This window comes from Drosophila innubila, assembly GCF_004354385.1.
Source record: "Drosophila innubila isolate TH190305 chromosome 3L unlocalized genomic scaffold, UK_Dinn_1.0 0_D_3L, whole genome shotgun sequence".
Classification (NCBI taxonomy): domain Eukaryota; kingdom Metazoa; phylum Arthropoda; class Insecta; order Diptera; family Drosophilidae; genus Drosophila; species Drosophila innubila.
In genome coordinates, this window is record NW_022995376.1 from 17279219 (window position 1) to 17302556 (window position 23338).

Genomic DNA, 23338 nt, shown 5'->3' on the forward strand with positions numbered 1-23338 from the left:
ATAAAAGCCCGAAATTATTTGTTTTATAAACGTATACACGCGGCGCCTAATTAAACATTGTTATTATTGGCACTTTGTTGCTTGCTTTGCTTATGCTGCTGTTGCTTGCTCTTTCTCCTCTTTCTCTCTCTCCCTCACAATTGGTTTGGTCTGGCTGTTGTTGTTACTGCTTCTGCTTCTGTGGTGTGGGCGCAAGCAGCGCTACAAATTTGTTGTTGTTACTGCTGCTGTTGCCAACGTGCATTCACAATTGTATTTGGATACAATGCACGCAGCTTTCGTACACATTTTTTAACACTTTGTACACGTTTATTACGAACAATTTGTTTATTTAATAATAATATTAACGCGAACGCGCGGCGTTAATACCTATCGATATTTTTGCAGCCTCTAACTAGAGAACAGGACGGAGCCAACTGGCTGTTGTAGTAGCATCGTGACTGCCATGTTAAATTTAATGCTAATGTTAATATCATGTTATGTGCACGCTGTTTGTAATCGATATATCGATACCTAACTACAGCTGTTATGTTAAGGATGACCATTTCTGTTATTTATTATTGGATTTATTTGATCATATTTGAAAAGGAGGCACTTTGGGTTTGTGCTTTAATACAAATAAAGTATTATATTGCTTTAAATAAATACAATGTTTCACATCAATTAAATTATTTAGCATTCATTAAGACTTCTAGATTATAAAAATACTTAAATACTTATACTTAATACTAACTTTCTTAGCACCGGTCTTTAGGTTTTATACCTAAAATATATTCTGGTATATCAGATGGGATATCAGATGGATCAGTATTAATTAGAACGCGTTATTGGTCGCGTGTGGCCACACTGGAAAATTTAAATGTGAGTGAATTCACATTTCAATATGCAATAACTTTGAAATATATTCATTTACCTAAGTAAATATTTATAAACAAGCTTAGTTTACGTAAGAATTAAACTTAATTTGTATTAAACAGTAACATCAAACTGCAAATTTTACACGTGAAGATGGCTGCGCTTCACTGGATGTACTAAGTGTGTATGATAAGCAGCTTTTGTCAGCTAGCTTAAAAGCTGCCGCAAAGCTATCTGCTATAATGCACAACTGTCTGTTAAATTTGAATTTTAAAAATTGCCTAACAACAACAACAGTTGAACATTGTAGAGAAAACTGAGGATTATTAAGAAGTACAACGCAAAGAGTTACTTATAAGGTGTCAATTGTCGTGTTTGACATTGACAAACAACAATCTAAGCAAATTGTGCTCAATTTCTTGCATATTTTCCTTTTGTGCTACATTTGTGACCTTGACAAATATAAATATGACACAAATATTGCGGCAACAACAATATTTCAAGCTGAAGTGCGGTAATTTGTGGCGAGATCTCCGTCAACGCCTCCTACTATACATGTTACCCACTTTTTTGTATGTGTACTTTTTTTTTTTTTTGCTTACTTGCTTTATTTTGTTGTTGTTTATTATTCCGATTCCGCACGATTGTTAAGTGAAAGTTGCCACCGTTTGAACATTGTTGTTGTTGTTGTTGTGGCCACGCCCCAATAAACAATTTGCCCACATGGTGCGTGTGTTGGGTGTATGTGGGATGTGGGATGTGAGTAAGGTGTTAATTTCGGTTGCCAATTATTTTACTTGACTTTATTGTTGTTGTTTCTTACACTTTATTATGCTAATACGTCAGAGACGTTGTCTGAAAATTGAGTGTGATAACTAAAGTAGCTATTGCATAATTATTGTTCGATTTCTGTCGCTATTGCCGAGAGCTTTGGAAACTGAGCTGCCAACGGAGCAATTAAAAAACAAACATAAAACCAACTTTAATGACTTTGGCAAATAAAGCAAACACTTGAGAGACTCTCGAACTTGTTCTGCTTGTTGCGGAAATCAATTAAGAGACAGTCGTACCACCAACAACAGTCTATAAAAAATCAAAGTCGAAGCCAAAAGACAAAGTCAATGTCCTTTTGCAGTCAACGAGACAACGACAACTTGGCTTTTCTGGCCTGACTTTGTCTTTGGTGCCTTTAAAGGGCCGAAACGACGCCAAAGCAAACAAGTTCTGTCTGTTCAACAGAGAAGAGAGAGACAGAGAGAGAGAGAGAGAGGGAAGATTGGTAACAACTCGACTGCCATTGAAATTGTCTGCAATTGCAGGCAAAAACAAAAACAGTGTCAAGTTCAACTTCAAATGTTTTTCCTTAATTTTTCCAATGCCAACAGGAAAAACTCAGTCAGAGGGAAACTCTCATTTTTCGTGCACCTTCGACGATCGTTGACCCATTTAACTACATTTTTTAAGATAAGCCTCATTTGCATATTCCATTGTATTTTGTGGCCCGTTTTTCAAGTTAATTTTCTTGGCATGTGGGCGTGCTAACGCATTTCTAATCAATTATTAACACACACACACAAACCAAATATGGGTGAAAACGCATCTAAATGCAGTTTAAGTGACTGTCTTAAGTTTTTCAGTCGCCAGTTTTCAGTTCTCAATTCTCAGCTCTTCAGTTCTTCAGTTCTTATACCAAAGACAGACCCTTTTTCAGCTTCAGTCGCTACTTAATTGGCTCTAAAAATAGCCACACTTCGAGCTGGTTTCTTTGGCCACAAACTTGTTTCTTGGCCACAAAACCAAAGACCAAGACCAAGACGAAGACGAAGACTTTCTTGTAAAAGACGCGCCCAGTGTCTGATCCAATCTTGTTGCTGATCAAATGACCAACAAGGAATGAGAGTGAAAAACCAAAGATGTTGCATACAACAGAACGTGGAGGGGGGAGCAGGAGGAGTTGGGTGGGTTGGAGGTGGAGTTGGTGATTATGCTGGAAAAATAAGATGCGATCTGTAGTCGATCGTAGATCGATAAAAATAACAACAGCAAGAACAACAACTGCATAGTGGGGCAAAGTGCTTGTTGCATGCACAACAATGAAGTAGATGCAACAAAATTAATCGACGATCGTTAAGGGAAAATTACTTGCGTGTAACGAAGTTTAAATACTCTAAAATAAACTAAATACATTTAATTGTTGAGTAGCTAAAAATATTATAATAGATTGTTTAACAAAAAGATGATCTAAGATATATATAAATGATATATACCAAAGTATAAAAGGTCTAACAAATTATTTTGGTAAATACAACTTATTAAAGGTTTTTATTTTATAGAGCATCTTATAAATTATATCAAAAAAATCCGTTAATTATACTTTATTTAATTATATATCAATGTAGTAATTTAAGCATTATATTAATATAAATTTTTGCTTTGTGCTTGCGATAGTAGTGGAAAAAATCAACATTGAAATAGTAGAGTAATTTTAAATTATTATATGTAGACTCAGGAGCATTTTCTTAAAGTCTAGTCGGGATTAACTGATATCCCAGCAAAAGACATTTCGACCAAAAAATGTACAAATCAAGTAAAATTCAAAAGTAAATCAAAAGTATAAATACTTATTTTTAATTTAATCTTATTTAACAGATATTTGCTTCATAATTAAATTTATGAGAAAGGACAGTTTATAATGATACATAGACAGAATGATCAAATATTATTACAATCATAACATGAGTCTGCCCTTAATACATGTGATAATCTTGTTTATAAATTTTTCTTATGTTTCAATATGCTTTCTTTTTGATTTATCGATCTAATAAATTAATACTGCTACAGATATTAATGATATACCTCTTTTATGGTATTTAATACTCGTTGACCAATTTATTTAATGCTGCCAAAGTAATAAAATCACTATATCCAATAAATTGCATTTGTCTAGAAGTTAGAGCAATTGTTGCCTTCTCTCTGAAACTGAAGTCAAAGTCCAAGCGTTCACTAAATGAACTTCATCTATTTACTAATGGATAACCTTGATCGGTGCAACTAGTAGAACTTGTTGCAAGCACCGTCTGAAGATCTTTCCTCCCACTTTTCCCCTTGGCAAGTGCAAGCAAAGAGCTGGCCAATTATCCTCAGCGATTTCTTTGGCCTCTTTGGGCCCTTGGACTGCATCAGTTCAATGACATTAAGCATAAGAATTGGCCAAGACGATGGCGTCTCTGCAACAACTTCAGTTTGTCTTTTACGCAGCGTGCGCTGTCGCTGTCGCAGTCGCAGTCGCTGCCGCAGTCGCAGTCGACGCAGCTGCCGCTGACTCCGGGTCGGGTTATAAATGCGACGAGGCTAAAGAAATTTCAAACAGTTGTGGCCGTGAGGCGCAAGCGTACATTCAGTTTACAAAAACATCTCGTCGCGTCGTGGGGAGTAAGAAAAGTTGTTGGGAAAAGCAAATTAAAAATGAAGTCAGCTCTCTTGGTGTTAGTTTGCCTGGCGGTGGCATGTCAGGGACGTGTGCTGCAGGCGCCCAAGGAGGCAATCGATATACCCGTTGAGATCATCAAGGAATCAGAGCCACAGGCGTTGCCTTTGATCAAGTCCGAGACGGAGACGAAGACGGAGAAAGAGACAGAGAAAGAGACGGAAACGAAAGTTCAGGTTGAGCAGAAGAAATCTGTAGAGGAGCCATTGGCAGTGGAAGCCAAGCCAGAGGCAAGAGAAGAAGCTAAAGAGTTGCTTAAAGAAGAAACTAAACTAGAAGCCAAGGAGCAGGCTAAGGAAGAAATTAAGGAGCAGGCTAAGGAAGAAGTTAAGGAGGAAGCTAAGGTCGAGGCTAAGGAAGAACCTAAGCAAGAAGCTAAGCAAGCAGCCCAGCCCGAGGTTAAAGAAGCAGCTAAGCCAGAGGCCAGAAAAGAAGCTGAGCTTGAGCCTAAAGCAGAGACCAAGCCAGAGGAGCCACAAATTGCCAAGGAACAGCAGCCAGAGCCAGAGAAACAGACGGAAACGGAGACCAAGTCCGAGTTGAAGCCACAATTGGAAGCCGAGTCACAGCCACAGCCCCTTCTGAAGTCCCTGCTCGCTGAAGATGTAGTGCCAAGTGTTCCCGAGGTAGTTGCTCCCGTGGTAGCCGTTGTGCCCGAACAGGAAGTGGCTGAGGTGGATGCAGTGCAGCCACATGTGCGTCAAGCCACTCAGGCCACGCCCACACAGAGCTCGACGCAGCAGAACTTTGTGCAGCAACTGATCCAGAACTCACCCATTGGCCAATTCCTGAGCCAGTTCAATGGCCAGCCACAGCAGCAACAAACTCAACAGGTGGCTGCGGATCAGCCAGCACCGGCGGCACCAACAGTTCCTGGTTTCCTTCAGCCTGCAGTGACCACGGTGCAAAATGTGGTGAATACCACAACTCAAGCATTCCAGGGTATTCAGCAGTTCGCCAACAATCTGGGCACACAGTTCCAGAACACACTCTCCGGTTTAACTGGCCAGAATGCACAGCCGACCACAGCACGTCCTCCAGGTCCCATTCAATCGTTTGTGAACAACGTGTTTGGCGGTGGCAACAATGCCACAGCTGCCTCACCGCCACAACAGCAACAACAGCAGGGTCCGTTCCAGGGTATCATCAACTTTCTGGGCGGCAATCGACCCACAAATGCTCCAGCTGCTGCTCCAGCTGCTGCTCCAGCCCAAGCACCGACCAAGAAGCCAGGTGTCGATGACAAGATTGAGGAATCTCAGGAGATTGCTCAACAGCCGGCCGTATCGGAGAATGAGGTACGCAGCAGTGGCGAGACCATTGATGACTCCTTCGAGGAGGCAGTGCCCTCCAATGAGGTGATTGTCGTCAACGATGATGCCTCTGCCGCCGATGTTGCCCCCGATGTTGCACCCGAAGTTGCCGCTGACGATGCCGTTGTGCCCAAGAACTCTGTCGATTTATCCTACAATCATTAATAAGTGCAGACATCTCATCATTTTGCATCTCCGTCTGTCCAGGGACTCGACTCTCGTCTCCTGGCACAGAACTCGCATTGACTGAAGCCATTTTATCGCCATTTTTCGATCGCCTTAATGAAAACACTTAAGAGAGAGCTCGAAAAGCAAGAGAAATACTTTCCATAGTTGTTTAAGTGCATGCAACAAACTATTTATTTCATTTTCGCAGGAATTTATATTTAATAATAAAAAAAAAAACACATCAATATAATTAAAAGAAATGCAGAGTTTGATTTTATTTCAATTGACTTGGGAATTGATTTCAGCATATAATCCTGAAGCCATCATTTTATTTTAAATAAATATTAAACGTTTCATAAAAAAAGAAACCAAAAATATTTAAAATATATTATTTTGATTTACTTCAAATTACTGAAATTGTTAAGCAAATAATGTATTGAACTGCAATTCCAGACAATTTTAGAAATTTTTTTTTTGTGATATATATCAATTAGATAAATCCCTGACACGATAGATTTTAGTCACACAATATGAGTTTAATAATGTTTTGTGTTGAAAATGTGAAAAACATTTGTATAATTTTTATCTTAGATCTCTTAATTATGATTATTTAGGAAAACGAAAACTCCCAAGTTGGCATGTTAGGACTTTAACAAAAATAACCCTGAGAAGCAGATGAAGATTAAATGAAAAAGGGAAAATTAATATTCAGGTAAAGAAAAACCAAAGTAAACAAGGATAAGTATTTACCATGAAAACTAAATATTTTGAACTTATTCATAAAAATGTACAAACAGTCATATTTTTTGTCTAGACACGAAATGTGTTTACTTTAATGTAACTGAATATTCTCGTAGTTTTATTATGTTGATTGATTACCTGTCAACACTCACTTTTCTGGAATGTAGATAATATAGACAGTTGAAACTTCACAGTATTTTCCAAATTCCACTTAAGTAAAACAATGTAGTAGATGTTTTTTTTTTTTCAAAAAATTATCTCATATTTATTTAATGTTGTTTTGGTTTTAGTATTTTTGTTACACATTAAGGTGGTTCGATAGCTCAAAAATGGTTACAATCAACCTAGGCGCAAAAAATTTACACTTACATAAGGCTAAGGAGGGGAAGGGGTAGAGAGGAAAGGAACTTAGCAAACGCTTAAAACTAATTACTTGGGTAAGCAGCTGGAAAGGAAATTGGAGACTTGGAAAAATAGGATTCAACTTATTCCCAAATATTTATATTTGCTTTTTGTTTATGATTTTTTTTTTTTTTTTTTTTGAAATTCCATTTCAATTGATTTAGTTTTTGCTAATAATCGATTAACTGCTTAAGCTGCCTTCATAAAGATCTTTGAGCTCGAGAAAATTTGTTGAAATAATTCTACTTAAAGTTAAATGTTTAAGCTTAATGAGGTGATTCTGAGGGAAGGTGCAGTTCAGTGTTGGAGTTGGAGTGGGGGGGCAGTGTTCTATTGATATCAAAATTGATGTGTTATATATTTAAGATGCGACTTTGAAATGGGGTAAAGGTTTTAATGTGCTTTTGATGTAGTGTTTTTTTTTCAAATATGTCTCGATTTTGATTGTGTTTGGTTTGAGATTCTTTTGAAGAACGTTTTCAAGTCTTTGTTTTCATTTGTTTTTGCTGACATTTCGACTTTATAGTTTAAGTTGTTATAATGATAAGGGCAGCTCTTACACTCGGAATATTATCCGCTATAGGTTTCGAATTGATTCCGACGTAGATTCTGCTTTAAATGTATGTAAGTATAGTAATAGGTTTTGGTTTATATGAGAACTTTTATCTAATTAAATGTTTATAAGTAGGCCAAACATAACAGTATTAAAGCATTTCCATTTATCATTTCGCTCAGTGTATACATGATAAACTAATTTCGAGATATAGGTATGTGTTTATGTGTGTGTTTGAGACCATGTATGTATGTGTAAATAGACGAGTAAATAGGCATTTAATTTTGATTTAAATACGGCAGGGAGGAGTACGCATGTGTGTATATATAGGTTTCATATATATAGAAATTGAATCGGTAGATAATTTGAAGCCTTTTTGTGGGTTGGGTATATACGAATATATATGTATGCATGTTTGTATATAAGGGATGCGGTATATATGTAAATATATATGTGGTGTATGTGTGTGTGTGTGTGGGCATTACATCATATGTCTGTTCAGATACGTATATATATGTATATCGTAGCAATGCGAATGCTATGACTTTTTAGCTGTTAGCTGAAGGCTACATTTTTGTAATACCCTTGCAGAGGATATTTTGTTTTTTTTTCAGATACATCAGATACAGATGTCAAACACCATAAAGAAATTAATGTACATTTATTTCTTTATCTTTAAGTTTTGAAACATTAATTTATAGTAGTTTTACAAATCCTAACTAAGATTCATCCAAATCAACAAATTTAAGTTTCAGTCATAATCATGATAGCTATTTAACCTGCCTGCAAGGGTATTTGAACTTCGGTACACCGAAGATATACAATTTTCCATGTTTCTCTATCAGATCTGAAGCTAAATTTCGATTTCGCCTTAATTTCACTTTGAGAGTTTCTATTGCACCCAAAAGTATGCAATGCATTTTTCCGTCAATTGAAAACAGGTCTTCAGATATATATAAATATGCATGTGAAAGTGAGAGATAGAGAGAGTATGTAGGCTTGTATGTATGTATGTATGTATGTATGAAGGTCATCTAATGGGCAGGAATGAGTACAGTTGCTGCAAATTTTTACTAAGAAGGTACAGTTACACTTGTATATAGGTTAGTTATATAGAGCGGCTGCTATATCATATAAGCTAACATTAGGCAGGTTCTTGGCGGTTTTTCTTTTTATTACGAGTTTTAGCCGTGCATTGCGGAAATTTTTTTATTCATTAACTTAACGTAAAACTCTCGAAATGGTCGATTTTCTTTGCTTTTCAATTTCATTATTTTTTGGTCGCAATTTTATAAAAATAAAAATTCGTCATTTTGGGTTTTTTTTATATTTTTAAGTTTTGTTTCACGCTAATAACAAATATTGCACAATTGGAATCTAGAAAATATAATGCGCTTATCAAATACATATCAATCAATTGTTTATTTTTTTTTTTTTTGTTTCTTTTAAATGTATATATAGCATAATATCTTTAAGTTATCATTAGAGCCTAGGCAGATATATTTAAGTAAGTGTATTAAATGGGGCGATTAACATGCAGACACCAAAAGGTAATGCGAAATTTGAATATCATATGGAATAATCATATGCTTTAAATATGCCGGGGATTAACTGGCGTTGGAAAGAGTGCAGAAAAGTGAGAGAGAAAAGGAGAAAACGGGACAGACACGACTCGATAGTGAGAAAGGAAGACATAAAGGTTGATAAATCGAAAGGTTCGAAAAGCGATCTCTAAAAGTTAGTTTATACAGTTTATACAGAAGCAGGAAGACATACGAAATACGTATATATGGAATCCAAAAAACTTCTCTAAATTAAATAAATAAACGTAACTTCGCCAACGCCATGAATTCCCTGTTGAAGCTTAGATGTAGTTTTAAGTATTACATAGGTAAATATATATATATATATATATATTTATATCGTACATTTACTAGTATATATAGTACTCATTATAACTTAAGCATTTTTTAATTTCATAATTTTGGGATTTTTGTTCTCTCGTCTTGCGCTAAACTAGAATACAATTTGGTTTATCATTCTCCGGCTTTTTCGGTTGTTTCTCTTATAAATTCGTTTCAGTTCTGTGCGGTGCCAGGACACTGGGCGTGGCAGCAACAGCGCCTCCCGGCGTTGCCATGCGCACCCGTTCCCCCACACCTGGTCCGAGGATTCGTGTGTGCCGCAATAACCTTGGGGCAGCACCGGTTGAAGATTGTACAGTGGTTGCTCCTCCTCCTCCTCCTGCTACGGTCGCTGCCTCGGCACGCATAGACCATTCATTCTGCTTGAGGAGAAACTGCTTGACATTGTACTCCATTTGGGCGATGTCGACATGTTGTGTGGTCGTATGTAGCTCCGCCTGCACGGAGCGCGTCTTGTCCGTATCATTGGGATAATATTTGTAGTTGAGTATATCACACGTGGGCTGTTCGGGGCACAGCAGCGAGGGGGAGCCCGACGAGGAGCATTGCTGTGAATCGCCGCCAGTTGCAGCAGCTGTCATTGTTGTCGTTGTGGTTGTGGTTGTGGTATAGGCCACAGGCAGCCCGGATCGAGTGGTGCGTCTGTAGTAGGTGGTGCAAAGTTCTGCCTTCTTGGTGGCGGCAGCGGCAGCGGCAGCGGCAACTGTGGCGGCAGCTGGAGTCGCCTCCGGCAATGAGTTGCTGGTGATATCCGTTTTGGGTGACAGCGAATCCTCTGTGGATTTGCCCGCATCGGCATAACCGTTGGTAAGCTGTTGTGGCGTTGTCTTGTAGCCCGAGTCCATGCTCAGCTTCTCAATCGATATGGAGTCCATGTGGTCCAGTGTGGAGTATGATGATTGCCGCTCTGTACCCGAGTTGGAATCACTTGGCAATGCCGGTTGCTGCAACGCCCGCTGCTCCAACTGCTGTGTATTGTGTTGCACCCACTCTGCCACACGGTTCAACTGCTGGCGACGCAACAACACGCTCTCCTGATAGTCGATGGCATCGCTCAGCGAACTCGAGTTGACCGAATGCTTCGGTGAGTTGGTCACCACACCAGCTGCAGCTCCCACAATTTCTGCTGTTCCCGTTCCCGTTCCCACTTCCGCTCCTTCGGCCATTGTCGTTGACGCGTCCAACTGTGCCATCTTTTCAGTCTCTTTTAGCTCCACCTGCGGCTCCAGCACCGGTTGCAGTGCCCCAGTCTCGTGCGGCGCCACAGATGCTTGCCACGCATCCACAGCTGCCGCCGCATTGCTTTCCTTTGAGGTGATGATATCCTTGCCATCGTTGAGCTCCTCGTCCAACAATCTCTCGCGTCGCTTGTAGATCACCGGCAAATGCGTCTCTATAGACTCCAGATTGTCCAGCAATATGTTGCTTTGGCCGTTCTGCTGAATCCGCATGGCACAGAGACGTGGACCTCGATTCTTTGGATTCTCCGCCTACGAAAATAGATAGAGCATTAGTTTGTTTTATTCAATATTAATATTTATATTTTTTATTCAATACAAATTTTATTTGAGCTTAAGTTTTTTACAATTTATATTTAAATATGTACTTATTACAATTATTCGTAAATATTTTTAAAAAAGCTGTTTTTTAATACAAATTAAAGAGAACATTTGTTTTCTATGATTTTTTGATAAAAATTAAAATTTAATTCTTATTATGATATTATTATTTTATATAAAAAACTGAGGCATCAAGCCGAAGTTAATAAAGGTTTCGGTTAAGGTACGATTCGAAACAACTATTTCGGAAAAGATTCTATTTCTAAACGTCTTTTATACTAATAACAATACAACGAGTTAATTAAAAGTGAAAACCTGAAGGGGACCCTTAATACCAAAATGGAACCATGGCGACGATAGTCTAAAAATAATAACATTTTGTATATATATTGAATTTAATTTGAATTAAGAGGCCAAACCATGATCAAAATGACATTCCGCTTGAAAATCGGTTAAGCTTTGACAAAGTTATGATGGTTCGCAGTTGGTCAGACATTGTATCTAGCAACTTTACAAGTCAAAATTTTTGTTCAATTTCCCACGATTTTTGACAAGAAAATGAAACGTTTCAGAATCAAGTTGTAGGTGTTGTTTTATACTAATTTCAATATAAGGAGTTGATTAAAAGTGAAAACTTGAGAATTAAAATTTTCAAATTTCAAAATTTCAAAGGGGGTACCCTTACCATCAAAATCGAATTTTAGCAAAAAATATTTTTTTTTAATAAATTAATAAAATTTAAATGCAGAATGAATTAAAAAGCCAAACCATGATCAAAATGACATTCCGCTTGAAAATCGGTTTAGTTTTGCCAAAGTTATGACACTCGAATTTGGTCAGACATTGTATCTAGCAACTTTACAAGTCAAAATTTTTGTTCAATTTCCCATGATTTTTGACAAGAAAATGAAACGTTTCAGAATCAAGTTGTAGGTGTTGTTTTATACTAATTTCAATATAAGGAGTTGATTAAAAGTGAAAACTTGAGAATTAAAATTTTCAAATTTCAAAATTTCAAAGGGGGTACCCTTACCATCAAAATCGAATTTTAGCAAAAAATATTTTTTTTTAATAAATTAATAAAATTTAAATGCGGAATGAATTAAAAAGCCAAGCCATGATCAAAATGACATTCCGCTTGAAAATCGGTTGAGTTTTGACAAAGTTATGACAGTTCGAAGTTAGTCAAGCCTCTGATCTAGCAACTTTTCAAGTCAAAAAACTTCCAGATCAGAGATTCACAAAGAGAAGTAGTAACTAAGGCAGAGTTAACTCTTTGGGAAATTATATGTACCTTGATAGTCTTGATGAGATTTCTGTTGAATGTCTCAAACATTTTGGCGCCCTCGCAGCTGCTCGTCTTGTTGCTCCAGAGGCTCTGAACGCTGCCCGAAGTGTTCGACTTAAGCTGTGAGCCGGCGACGGGTGCTGGTTTCCTAGGTAGCGGTTCACAGACATCCTCCGGCTTCACGGACTGCACTGGCACCGTTTGCTCTGCCTCCAGCAGATTGGCTTGTGATATGCCAGCCAGCAATGGTTTGATGACCTCATCTTCCAGTTCCTCTGTGGCGGCAGTTGGTGTCGCCTCGTATTTGTTGAGAAGCTGCAACGCTGTGCCGCCGCCTTCCAAGAATCGACGCTGATAGCCATGACGCAGCTGGCCGAGATTACTCGTCTCTAGCAGATATTTCTCGGCCGCATAGGCGCCCAAATGTGTTGTGGGATACATCATGGTCGAGGCTGTCAGCTTGCTGGCAGCATAATCCTGTCCTGCAGTTCTCTCGCAAAGTCTGTGATGTCCCAATATGGGATTTACCATTAGGTCATCCTTCTTGGGCGGCGTAAATAACTTATCCATGTCATTCAAATCCGAAACGGAACTTTTTGTCTCCGAAATAACCGAATCACTTGACTTGACCAACTTCATTAAGTATGGACTATTTGTGCGAGATGGCGAATTGAGATTGCTGTGACACCGCAGACAGAGCTGAGTCAGTGGCTCATTTAGTGTGGAGCCGGTGGCTAAGCTATGTGGTGTCTGTGTGGCCACCGTATAGGAACGTGAGACATCCGCCAGCACTGTCAGATCCTGTTTGCTGCATTGACACGTGTCACAATGCTTCACATCGTTCAACTTTAGCTCATCCTCCAGAAATTTGGCCATAACCGTCGGTGAGATCATATCAGGATCGGAATTATTGTTGTTGTTGTGCTTTGACTGACCATTGAGCGATTGACTGGAGCTGAACTTGTTGTTGTTGTGCTTGCTATTGTGATTGTTGCTATTATTATTATTATTATTATTATTATTGTTGTTGTTGTTGTTGACGGTGTCCTTAGCGGTGCTGTTGTTGTTGTTATTATTATTATTATTACTATTATTAGCAGCTGTTGCCGCTGATTGTGGTGCACTGTTTGGATTGCCAGCATCTGTTTGATGAAGAGAGAGTGCTTAATTATTCGACAAGCATTAAGACAATTCAAGAATTTTATGGGAATACATATGAAAGAAGAATATTGGCAATATTTGACACTAAATATTAAAACATATATAAAATATAAATTATATAAATACAAAAATGTTAAACTTTTTGTGTTTGAATCTTTATAATTGTCGATTCGTGGCGTGAGATAACTACAAATCAAACTAAACTTGTTCTTCTTATATTCTCTAAGATCTAAGTATTCAAACAGAAGACAGACGAGCTTGCAACGCTGCATCCTTTTTTGTCTACACCGTAGATTGAAGTAGTTTCTTGAACAGCATTTATTGACAAAAAAGGGAATACCCTTCGTAAAAGACAAAGAAACCATGTATGGGATGCACAATCAATAATTATTTTACACTTTGATGCCGCAGATTGAAGTCCAGATAGACGACAAATCAGATGAGGAAAATCTTATAAAATGCGGAGAACTGACTTTGTTCTTACAGTTGATTTATTGACTTTCATCAGAGATGCGTTTCTTGCTCGCTATCTGTTTGGGAATCGTGGTAAATATTCAATATAAAATCAAAGATTAAGTAGTTAATCATTTACAAAATATCAGTTTCTTGCGAGCGCTTTTTCTGAGGCTTATGATGGTGATGATGATGTTGATGATGATGATGATGATTATGTCCCTTGGGAAGATGAACCCAAGGTTTTAATTCCCGAAGAGGACAAACTTCTGATTAGCAAGGTGGCTAATAATTATTCAACTTTGACGCATACGCTAATGACGGAACCTGATAGAGTTATAAATAATGTTGTGTACGCAATCTTGGACTGTAAGAAAGCTGATCAAGATATACTCGATTTCCTGCAGAATGGGTTGAATAAGTTGAATCGTTCGTTGAACGGTGATTACAATACAGAGGAAAAGAAAGACACGCCTCCTCCGGATGATGTAAAAGATCTCAAAGACATGTTTCGAATTTATTCCAAACGCAAATTTCTAGAAAAGCGGATCCGTTTCAACTTCTGGACTAATGGTCAGTTCGACCAGCTAATGAGCAAATACCATCAAACAGTACTCGATCAGAAAAACTCATTTCTTGAAGCTGTAAGAACAACTGTTCGCAACCTGAGCGAAACTACAAGGAATTTGAACGTGGAATTGATTGAGATTTTTAACAATTCAGTTGGAGAACGAAAAATTATGGATTCCGCAATAGATTTATATGGAAAATTAAATTATTACGCAAGAACTGTAAGGTCTGCTTCCAATTTCAATGTTCTTCAAGCTCTTAACACTCCAACTGCTAAGCTCCTGTAAAAAGCATATTACATATCAATTTGAAATCAATTTAAATATATACTCTTTCCTAATAATAAACAATCTTTTGAAGAAAAATAAAATAGACTTAAAAATGAATTGGAAATGATAAAAAATAAATTTTGAAATTCTTAAAAATGTTTAATTCTCCGGCTATTTGATTGGATTGGATATAACAATTAAAGTTGTTTTAAAGTAAAACTTTTGCATTTAAAATAAAGGGCAGAGGTTCTTTATACTTTGTCTTTTATAAAATAGACAATCGATTGTCTTTTAAGAATAGACATCTTTCAGTACAGATAGTTAAGACATGCATGAATACGCATCACCATGGGCGTAGCCAGACCTTTCTCGAGGGGGGTTGACAAAAAAGTTAACAAGATGTGAGTTTTTTTTTTTTTTATCAATTTTAAGTTTATGGCTGCGGTTGACATTTCTGTGAAATGGTCCATACATAAAAAACTAATAACCTAGATTTTACAGCTGAAAGATCATTCAACAGTACATGGCTGTGACATAGCAATCTTAAAAGCGATTCGTCTTTCAGGATAGAACATTCCGGCCTCTTTCCACACTTGATAAAGATGTTAATCTGTTAGGAAGTAACTATTTTTTCCTTGCTTAAGTTGTTTTTACTTGACTTCTCTTCGCGGTACGAAAAATTTGTGCTAAATATTTTAGAACGTTAGTAATCAAATACATATTATATTGATATTTTATAAGTTTTCCTGAAGGTGGCGTTCTTGTTAGTTATTTGTTTATGAAAATTTTAAAAATGAGAGATGCCAAGATTACAAGGTACACTTTATTTAATTTGAATATAACGAAACGCATATATATTCTGGTGACTCTAACTCTTATGTTCTCTGAGATCAAGGTATCTAAGACAGGCAGACAGACTGACAGATAAACAGGCATGTATCGCTGCATTCTTTTTTGTCTACACCGTAGATTGAAGTAGTTTCTTGAACAGCATTTATTGACATAAAAGGGAATACCCTTAGAAAGAAGACAAAGAAACCATGTATGGGATCAATAATTATTTTACACTTTGATGCCGCAAATTAAAGTCCAGATGGACGACAAATCAGATGTGGAAAATCTTATAAAATGCGGAGAACTGACTTTGTTCTTACAGTTGATTTATTGACTTTCATCAGAGATGCGTTTCTTGCTCGCTATCTGTTTGGGAATCGTGGTAAATATTCAATATAAAATCAAAGATTAAGTAGTTAATCATTTACAAAATATCAGTTTCTTGGAAGCGTCTTTTCTGAGGCTGATGATGATGATGATGATGATGATGATTATAACTTTTGGGAAGATGAACCCAAGGTTCCAATTCCCGAAGAGGACAAACTTCTGGTTAGCAAGTTGGCTAATAATTATTCAACTATGATATATACGTTATTGACGGAACCTGATAGAGTTATTGATAATGTTGTGTACGCAATCTTGGACTGTAAGAAAGCTGATCCAGATATACTTGATTTCCTGCAGAATAGGTCCGATATGTTTAATCTTTGGCTGCACGGTGATATTTCAGAGGAAGAGAATGACACGCCTCCTCCGGATCATGTAAAAGATCTCAAGGACATGTTTCAAATTTATTCCAAACGCAAATTTCTAGAAAAGCGGATCCGTTTCAACTTCTGGACTAATGGTCAGTTCGACATGTTAATGAGCAAATACCATCAAACAGTACTCGATCAGAAAAACTCATTTCTTGAAGCTGTAAGAACAACTGTTCGCAACCTGAGCGAAACTACAAGGAATTTGAACGTGCAATTGATTGAGAAGCTTAACAATTCAGTTGGAAAACGAGAAACTATGAATTCCGCATTGAATTTATATGGAAAATTAATTTATTACGCAAGAACTGTAAGGTCTGCTTCCAATTTCAATGTTCTTCAAGCTCTTAACACTCTAACTAGTAAGCTCCTGTAAAAAGCATATTACATATCAATTTGAAGTCAAATTAAATATATATATTTTTTTAATAATAAACAATCTTTTGAAAAAAAATATAATAGACTTAAAAATGAATTGGAAATGATTTAAAATAAATTTTAAAGTTCTTAAAAAATTTTAATTTTCCAGCTATTTGATTGGATTGGATATAACAATTAAAGTTGTTTTAAAGTAAATCTTTTGCATTTAAAACAAAGGGCAGAGGTTCTTTATACTTTGTCTTTTATGAAATAGACAATCGATTGTATTTTAAAAATAGACATCTTTCAGTACAGATAAATAAGACATACATGAATACGTATCACCATGGGCGTAGCCAGACCTTTCTCGAGGGGGGTTGACAAAAAAGTAAACAAGATGTGAGTTTTTTTTTTTATCAAGTTTAAGTTTATGGCTGCGGTTGACATTTCTGTGAAATGGTCCATACATAAAAAACTAATAACCTAGATTTTACAGCTGAAAGATCATTCAACAGTACATGGCTGTGACATAGCAATCTTAAAAGCGATTCTTATTTCAGGAAAGAACATTCCGGCCTCTTTCCACACTTGATAAAGATGTTAATCTGTTAGGAAGTAACTATTTTTTCCTTGCTTAAGTTGTTTTTACTTGACTTCTCTTCGCGGTTCGAAAAATTTGTGCAAAATATTTTAGAACGTTAGTAATCAAATACATATTATATTGATCTTTTATAAGTTTTCCTGAAGGTGGCGTTTTTGCTAGTTATTTGTTTATGAAAATTTTAAAAATGAGAGATGCCAAGATTACAAGGTACACTTTATTTAATTAGAATATAACGAAACGCATATATAGATTCTGGTGTCTCTAACTCTTATGTTCTCTGAGATCAAGGTATCTAAGACAGGCAGACAGACTGACAGATAAACAGGCATGTATCGCTGCATCCTTTTTTGTCTACACCGTAGATTGAAGTAGTTTCTTGAACAGCATTTATTGACATAAAAGGGAATACCCTTAGAAAGAAGACAAAGAAGCCATGTATGGGATGCACAATCAATAATTATTTTAGACTTTGATGCCGCAAATTGAAGTCCAGATAGACGACAAATCAGATGTGGAAAATCTTATAAAATGCGGAGAACTGACTTTGTTCTTACAGTTGATTTATTGACTTTCATCAGAGATGCGTTTCTTGCTCGCTATCTGTTTGGGAATCGTGGTAAATATTCAATATAAAATCAAAGATTAAGTAGTTAATCATTTACAAAATATCAGTTTCTTGCGAGCGCCTTTTCTGAGGCTGATGATGATGATGGTGATGATGATTTGGACCTTTGGGAAGATGAACCCAAAGTTCCAATTCCCGAAGAGGACAAACTTCTGATTAGCAAGCTGGCTATTAATGGTTCAACTATGATGTATACGTTAATGACGGAACCTGATAGAGTTATATATAATGTTGCGTACGCAATCTTGGACTGTAAGAAAGCTGATCAAGATATACTTGATTTCCTGCAGAATGGGTTGAATAAGTTTAATCGTTCGCTGAACGGTGATTACAATTCAGAGGAAGAGAATGACACGCCTCCTCCGGATCAATTAAAAGATCTCAAGGACATGTTTCAAATTTATTCCAAAAGCAAATTTCTAGAAAAGCGGATCCGTTTCAACTTCTGGACTAATGGTCAGTTCGACATGCTTATGAGGAAATACTATCAAACAGTACTCGATCAGAAAAACTCATTTATTGAAGCTGTAAGAACAACTGTTCGCAACCTGAGCGAAACTACAAGGAATTTAAACGTGAAATTGATTGAGAAGTTTAACAATTCAGTTGAAGAACGAGAAATTATGAATTCCGCAATGAATTTATATGAAAAATTAACATATTACGCAGGAACTGAAAGGTCTGCTTCCAATTTCAATGTTCTTCAAGCTCTTAAAACTCCAACTAGTAAGCTCCTGTAAAAAGCATATTACATATCAATTTAAAGTCAATTTAAATATATATTTTTGTTTAATAATAAACAATCTTTTGAAGAATATTATAATAGACTTAAAAAAGAATTGGAAATGATTCAAAATAAATTTTTAAATTCTAAAAAAAATGTCATTTCATAAGCTATTTGATTGGATTGGATATAACAATTAAAGTTGTTTTAAAGTAAAACTTTTGCATTTACAATAAAGGGCAGAGGTTCTTTATACTTTGTCTTTTATAAAATAGACAATCGATTGTATTTTAAGAATAGACATCTTTCAGTACAGATAGTTAAGACATGCATGAATACGCATCACCATGGGCGTAGCCAGACCTTTCTCGAGGGGGGGTTGACAAAAAAGTTAACAAGAAGTGAGTTTTTTTTATCAATTTTAAGTTTATGGCTGCGGTTGACATTTCTGTGAAATTGCCCATACATAAAAAACTAATAACCTAGATTTTACAGCTGAAAGATCATTCAACAGTACATGGCTGTGACATAGCAATCTTAAAAGCGATTCTTATTTCAGGAAAGAACATTTCGGCCTCTTTCCACACTTGATAAATATGTTAATCTGTTAGGAAGTAACTATTTTTTCCTTGCTTAAGTTGTTTTTACTTGACTTCTCTTCGCGGTACGAAAAATTTGTGCAAAATATTTTAGTACGCTAGTAATCTAGGGGGGCAACTGCACGCTTTGCACCTCCCTCGCTACGCCCATGCGCATCACAAGTGCAAATACATATTATATTGATCTTGTGTAAGCTTCCTGAAAGTGGCGTTCTTGCTAGTTATTTGATTATGAAAATTTTAAAAATGAGAGATGCCACGATTACAAAGTACACTTTATTTAATTAGAATATAACGAAAGGCATATATAGATTTGGGTGTCTCTAACTCTTATGTTCTCTGAGATCAAGGTATCTAAGACAGGCAGACAGACTGACAGATAAACAGGCATGTATCGCTGCATTCTTTTTTGTCTACACTGTAGATTGAAGTAGTTTCTTATACAGCATTTATTGACATAAAAGGGAATACCCCCAGCAAAAGATTAACCATGGAAAAAAGACGAATAAGGGAGACATGTATGGAAAGCACAATCAATTCTTATTTAAAAATAGACTTCGATGCCGTCCATTTACAGTCCAGATAGTCGAGACACATATGCACACATACACAGCTTAAATAAACCTTATAAATAGAGAAGAGCTGTATATGAACGTACAGTTGCTTCTTTGACTCTCCTCAAGATGCGATACTTGCTAGTGATCAGTTTGGGAATTGTGGTAAGTATTTAAAACACAAAAAATAATTATTAAATCATATTAATTTTGAAATTTCAGAGCTTTGCAAGAGCGTTTCCAAATGTGGAAGATAACCCTAAGGCTGAAATTCCTGAAGAGGACAAGATTCTGATTAGGAACCTAGCTGAACATGGATCAGCTTTCATGGTTGCGTCGATGGTGACACCACAAAAGGTTATGGAGGATGTTGTACAATCAATACTGGACACTAAAAAAGCTGATAAGCATGTACTTGATTTCCTGCAGTATCGAGTGGATAGGATGAATGGTACGGCAAGCGTTAACGACAAATATGAAGTTCTTAATCCCGATTATATGCGCGATCTCTGGAATATATTTCACATTTATGCGAAGCCCAAATATCTGGAAAAACGAATCCTTTTCAATTTTTGGACTAATGGGCAATTCGACAACTTAATAGCCGATTATAATAAGACCGTAGATGACCTGCTAAAATTGTTTTTTATAGCTGCAAAAACGACTAACAGAGACTACAAAGAATTTGCACAGGGAATCCTTTGAGAAACTTAAAAATGCAATGGACGAGCACGACATGTTTAATGCCGCAATGCGTTTGTATAGTGATTTGTCATATAGTTCAATTTTGTAGTTCACTTTTTAGGTCTATTCCTAATTTGAATGGTTTTCAAGCTATCCGCACACAAATTGTAGACTCTTTTGATAAATATTTTAAACTGGTTTGCTTACTTTAAAGTATGATATCAGACTTTAGAAATGATTTTAGATATATTTTTTAATTAATTAATTCGTTGCATCTTTCAGCTTTGAGAAAAAAAACATTTAAAATAGGTATAGAAAGCACTCATTTATTGTCACATATTGCCAAAATCTTCTATCAAATGAAAACAAAAAATATTATAAATTTAATCATTTTTAAACCAAATACACTTTTTAATATGTTTAACATAATACAAACCAAACACAAACTGTTGCAAGCTATTTAAAGTAAATTTGAGCTGTAATTGAAACTACATCAATAAATTAAAATTAAAAATTAAAATGAATTGAAATGGAAGTAATGAATGCAATTACTATAAAGTTTTTACAATTAAAACCAAAAATGTGCAGAACATGCTACTCAAGTTTACTCGACTATAAAGTACTCTAACTAGACTGCAGACTGAAGTTACCCTAAACTCAACAAACACTTTCTTAAATATCTTCAGCGTTTATAGTCAGATCAAAATGAGAAAATGTTGCTGATCTTTAAAATTTTAAAGGGACTAGACTATGAGAAGACTCTTTAATATTTTCAGTGATTATAATCTGATGCAAGTGAAATTTTTTAAAATGGGTAGAGAAAATGTGACTGCCCTTTAAATTTTTCTTGTAATTAGTTTATCTATTATTTACTGATATAAATGAAAAGTAAATTAGATTTTCTTATAGAATACAGAAATATATAAATAGACAGACAGGCTAAGAGAGCTTAATCGACTACTTATAGATTAAATTGATCATATTTTGGAAAATAAATATTTTACATGCATAAAGTATACACGCTCTTTTAAATCCCAATGCTCACAGGGTATACAACTTATAATAATTAAACCAATGATTGAGTTGAGTTTTGAAAGAGGGAATTACGAATTGTGGCTAGGAAATAAATAATATATAAAATAAAATTGCAATTTTAATAGCGAAATACTGAAATTCAATTCGATTGAATGTAAAACTAATAATAAAATCAAAAGGAAATGAAATCAAAATGGTCTACTAACACTTACCAAGGCCCCGCATTGAGTACACCATGGCGGTGGGCGGAAAGGGGCATGGTGCCGGCGGTGGCGAGTCCGAGACGGGAAGCACTTTATAGGAAGCTGTGGTAGCCACGCCCACACCACTATTGCTGCACTCCGAATCCGAATGCGAGTTTGTCTCCAGTCGCATATAGGCCGACACCTTAGACTGTATCTCAATTGGCAGCTAACAACAACAAAATATGGCCATAAATGTGTTACTCGATTTACGCATTAAGCATAATGGATATCGGATAAATGGATAAAGGATAACGAATAACGAATAACTCACCGAGGACACCTTTTGCGGCACAAAACTGTCCGGTTTGCACTGCAGCAATTGTATGGCAAGACTAATGTCGGCCTTGTAACGCTCCTGCAAATTGAGAAAGAACGGGAGAGAGTATGAGAAAGAGCAAGAAACAACAATACACTAAGATAAGAAGGTAACGGAAGTTGAGGTCCTACACATTTTAGAGCATGTGTATGTGTGTGTGTGTGTGTTCCTCCTTTGACACTTTTCGCATGCAAATGTCAAATATGTTTGCCTTTTTGGTTTTTTCTCTGTGGCGCCCTCCCCTGTTGCCCTTTATTCTCCTTACTATCTTTACCACAGTCGTTCTCCCTTAGCCATTTTCCGCTCTAGCCATTTCTCAGCTCCTTTACACATTGTTAAACAAACTTTTTGCTGTTGCTTTTGTGTTTTGGTGTCAGCAACAGCCTCCAAAGTTCTTTTCTCCCCCCTCCTTGCCCCTCTTCCATCCCCTCTATTTCACATTGCTCGTTTTGTTTTGTGGCGCACAAAACTTTAGATGGTTCTTAGATTTTACAAATGCGCTGCACTCGAACTTGTTAAACAACAACAGTGACTGCAACTGCAACTGCAACAATAATATGGACACCCAAGTGTTCGACAAGGAAATACTCCCCGTATAACAAAATCTATGCAACTTTTAGTGCCACTTCTGGCTGGTAAGCCCACAAAAATAGTTCAATGCGTCACGAAACAAATTTTATTTTCATGCTTGCATTATTTCCATCTAAACTTTAATCAAACTCTAAAGAAAGAGATTTTAAAAGTTAAAAAAAATATAAAAAATTTTCTTGTGTTTACATTTTTGTAAAGTTCTTAAATGTATCATATGTTTATGTGTAAAGTAAACATTTTTAATTCAATTGTCCTTACTAAGACCAAAAAGGTATACACCCACTGCAATATACTTAGAGGGTATCAGTAGTTCTACTGCATTGCTGACCTACATACTTACAACAAGTACAACAATATGTTGCAACCGGGAGACAAAAAGCATTGGGGCATTTCGCACCGCGTTTACCAACACTTACACGCAACGTCACACCGTTATGTTTGCTTCTTTTTCTATGTTTTTTTTGTTTCTTATTTCCTCTGTTTGCCGTGGATTTTCACTGTGAAAATCTGCAAAATACCGCCATTTGCATTTTATGCATCTCGTTTTTACTCCCTTTATCATTCGATTTTCGTACTTCCCTTTTCTTTTTTTTTTTAGTTTATTTTGTGTTATTTTTGCACGCTGGCTGGTAGCGATTTTTTTATAGAATACAAAAAGAGAACCGTGT

The 23338-nt window shown here is 36.3% G+C and overlaps 3 protein-coding genes across 4 annotated transcripts; 2 read left to right on the forward strand and 1 right to left on the reverse strand.

Annotated features, from left to right (window-relative positions):
* The first annotated feature begins 4260 nt into the window (after nt 1–4260).
* LOC117787413 (20-hydroxyecdysone protein) lies at nt 4261–6083 on the forward strand. Its single transcript, XM_034625932.1, has one exon. It carries the CDS (start codon nt 4321–4323, stop codon nt 5818–5820), a length of 1500 nt encoding a protein of 499 aa, XP_034481823.1. The 5' UTR covers nt 4261–4320; the 3' UTR covers nt 5821–6083.
* Nucleotides 6084–8855: 2772 nt separating this feature from the next.
* LOC117788154 (probable serine/threonine-protein kinase nek3) lies at nt 8856–21923 on the reverse strand. 2 transcript variants are annotated; one of them, XM_034626824.1, is made up of 3 exons: nt 21731–21923; nt 12298–13433; nt 8856–10934 (listed from the first exon to the last, which is right to left on the reverse strand). In XM_034626824.1, the coding sequence occupies exons 1-3, from the start codon at nt 21891–21893 to the stop codon at nt 9585–9587; spliced, it is 2649 nt and encodes an 882-aa protein (XP_034482715.1). In that variant the 5' UTR covers nt 21894–21923; the 3' UTR covers nt 8856–9584. The 2 variants fall into 2 exon arrangements, with proteins under 2 accessions (XP_034482715.1, XP_034482714.1); XM_034626823.1 differs by having other exon boundaries at nt 21725–21923.
* LOC117788157 lies at nt 19926–20748 on the forward strand. The gene is made up of 2 exons (XM_034626825.1): nt 19926–19964; nt 20022–20748. Exons 1-2 carry the CDS (start codon nt 19929–19931, stop codon nt 20502–20504), a joined length of 519 nt encoding a protein of 172 aa, XP_034482716.1. The 5' UTR covers nt 19926–19928; the 3' UTR covers nt 20505–20748.
* Nucleotides 21924–23338: the final 1415 nt, after the last annotated feature.

Excerpts from the sequence above, each read along its gene's own strand:
- LOC117787413 (XM_034625932.1), top strand. The coding sequence starts at position 4,321 with ATGAAGTCAGCTCTCTTGGTGTTAGTTTGCCTGGCGGTGGCATGTCAG.
- LOC117788157 (XM_034626825.1), top strand. The coding sequence starts at position 19,929 with ATGCGATACTTGCTAGTGATCAGTTTGGGAATTGTG. Across the intron at positions 19,965-20,021 it reads TGATCAGTTTGGGAATTGTG|AGCTTTGCAAGAGCGTTTCC; the intron begins GTAAGTATTTAA and ends TTGAAATTTCAG.
- LOC117788154 (XM_034626823.1), bottom strand. The coding sequence starts at position 21,893 with ATGCGACTGGAGACAAACTCGCATTCGGATTCGGAGTGCAGCAATAGT. Across the intron at positions 13,434-21,724 it reads AATGCGGGGCCTTGGTAAGT|ATGCTGGCAATCCAAACAGT; the intron begins GTTAGTAGACCA and ends TTCATCAAACAG. Across the intron at positions 10,935-12,297 it reads ATCTCATCAAGACTATCAAG|GCGGAGAATCCAAAGAATCG; the intron begins GTACATATAATT and ends CTATTTTCGTAG.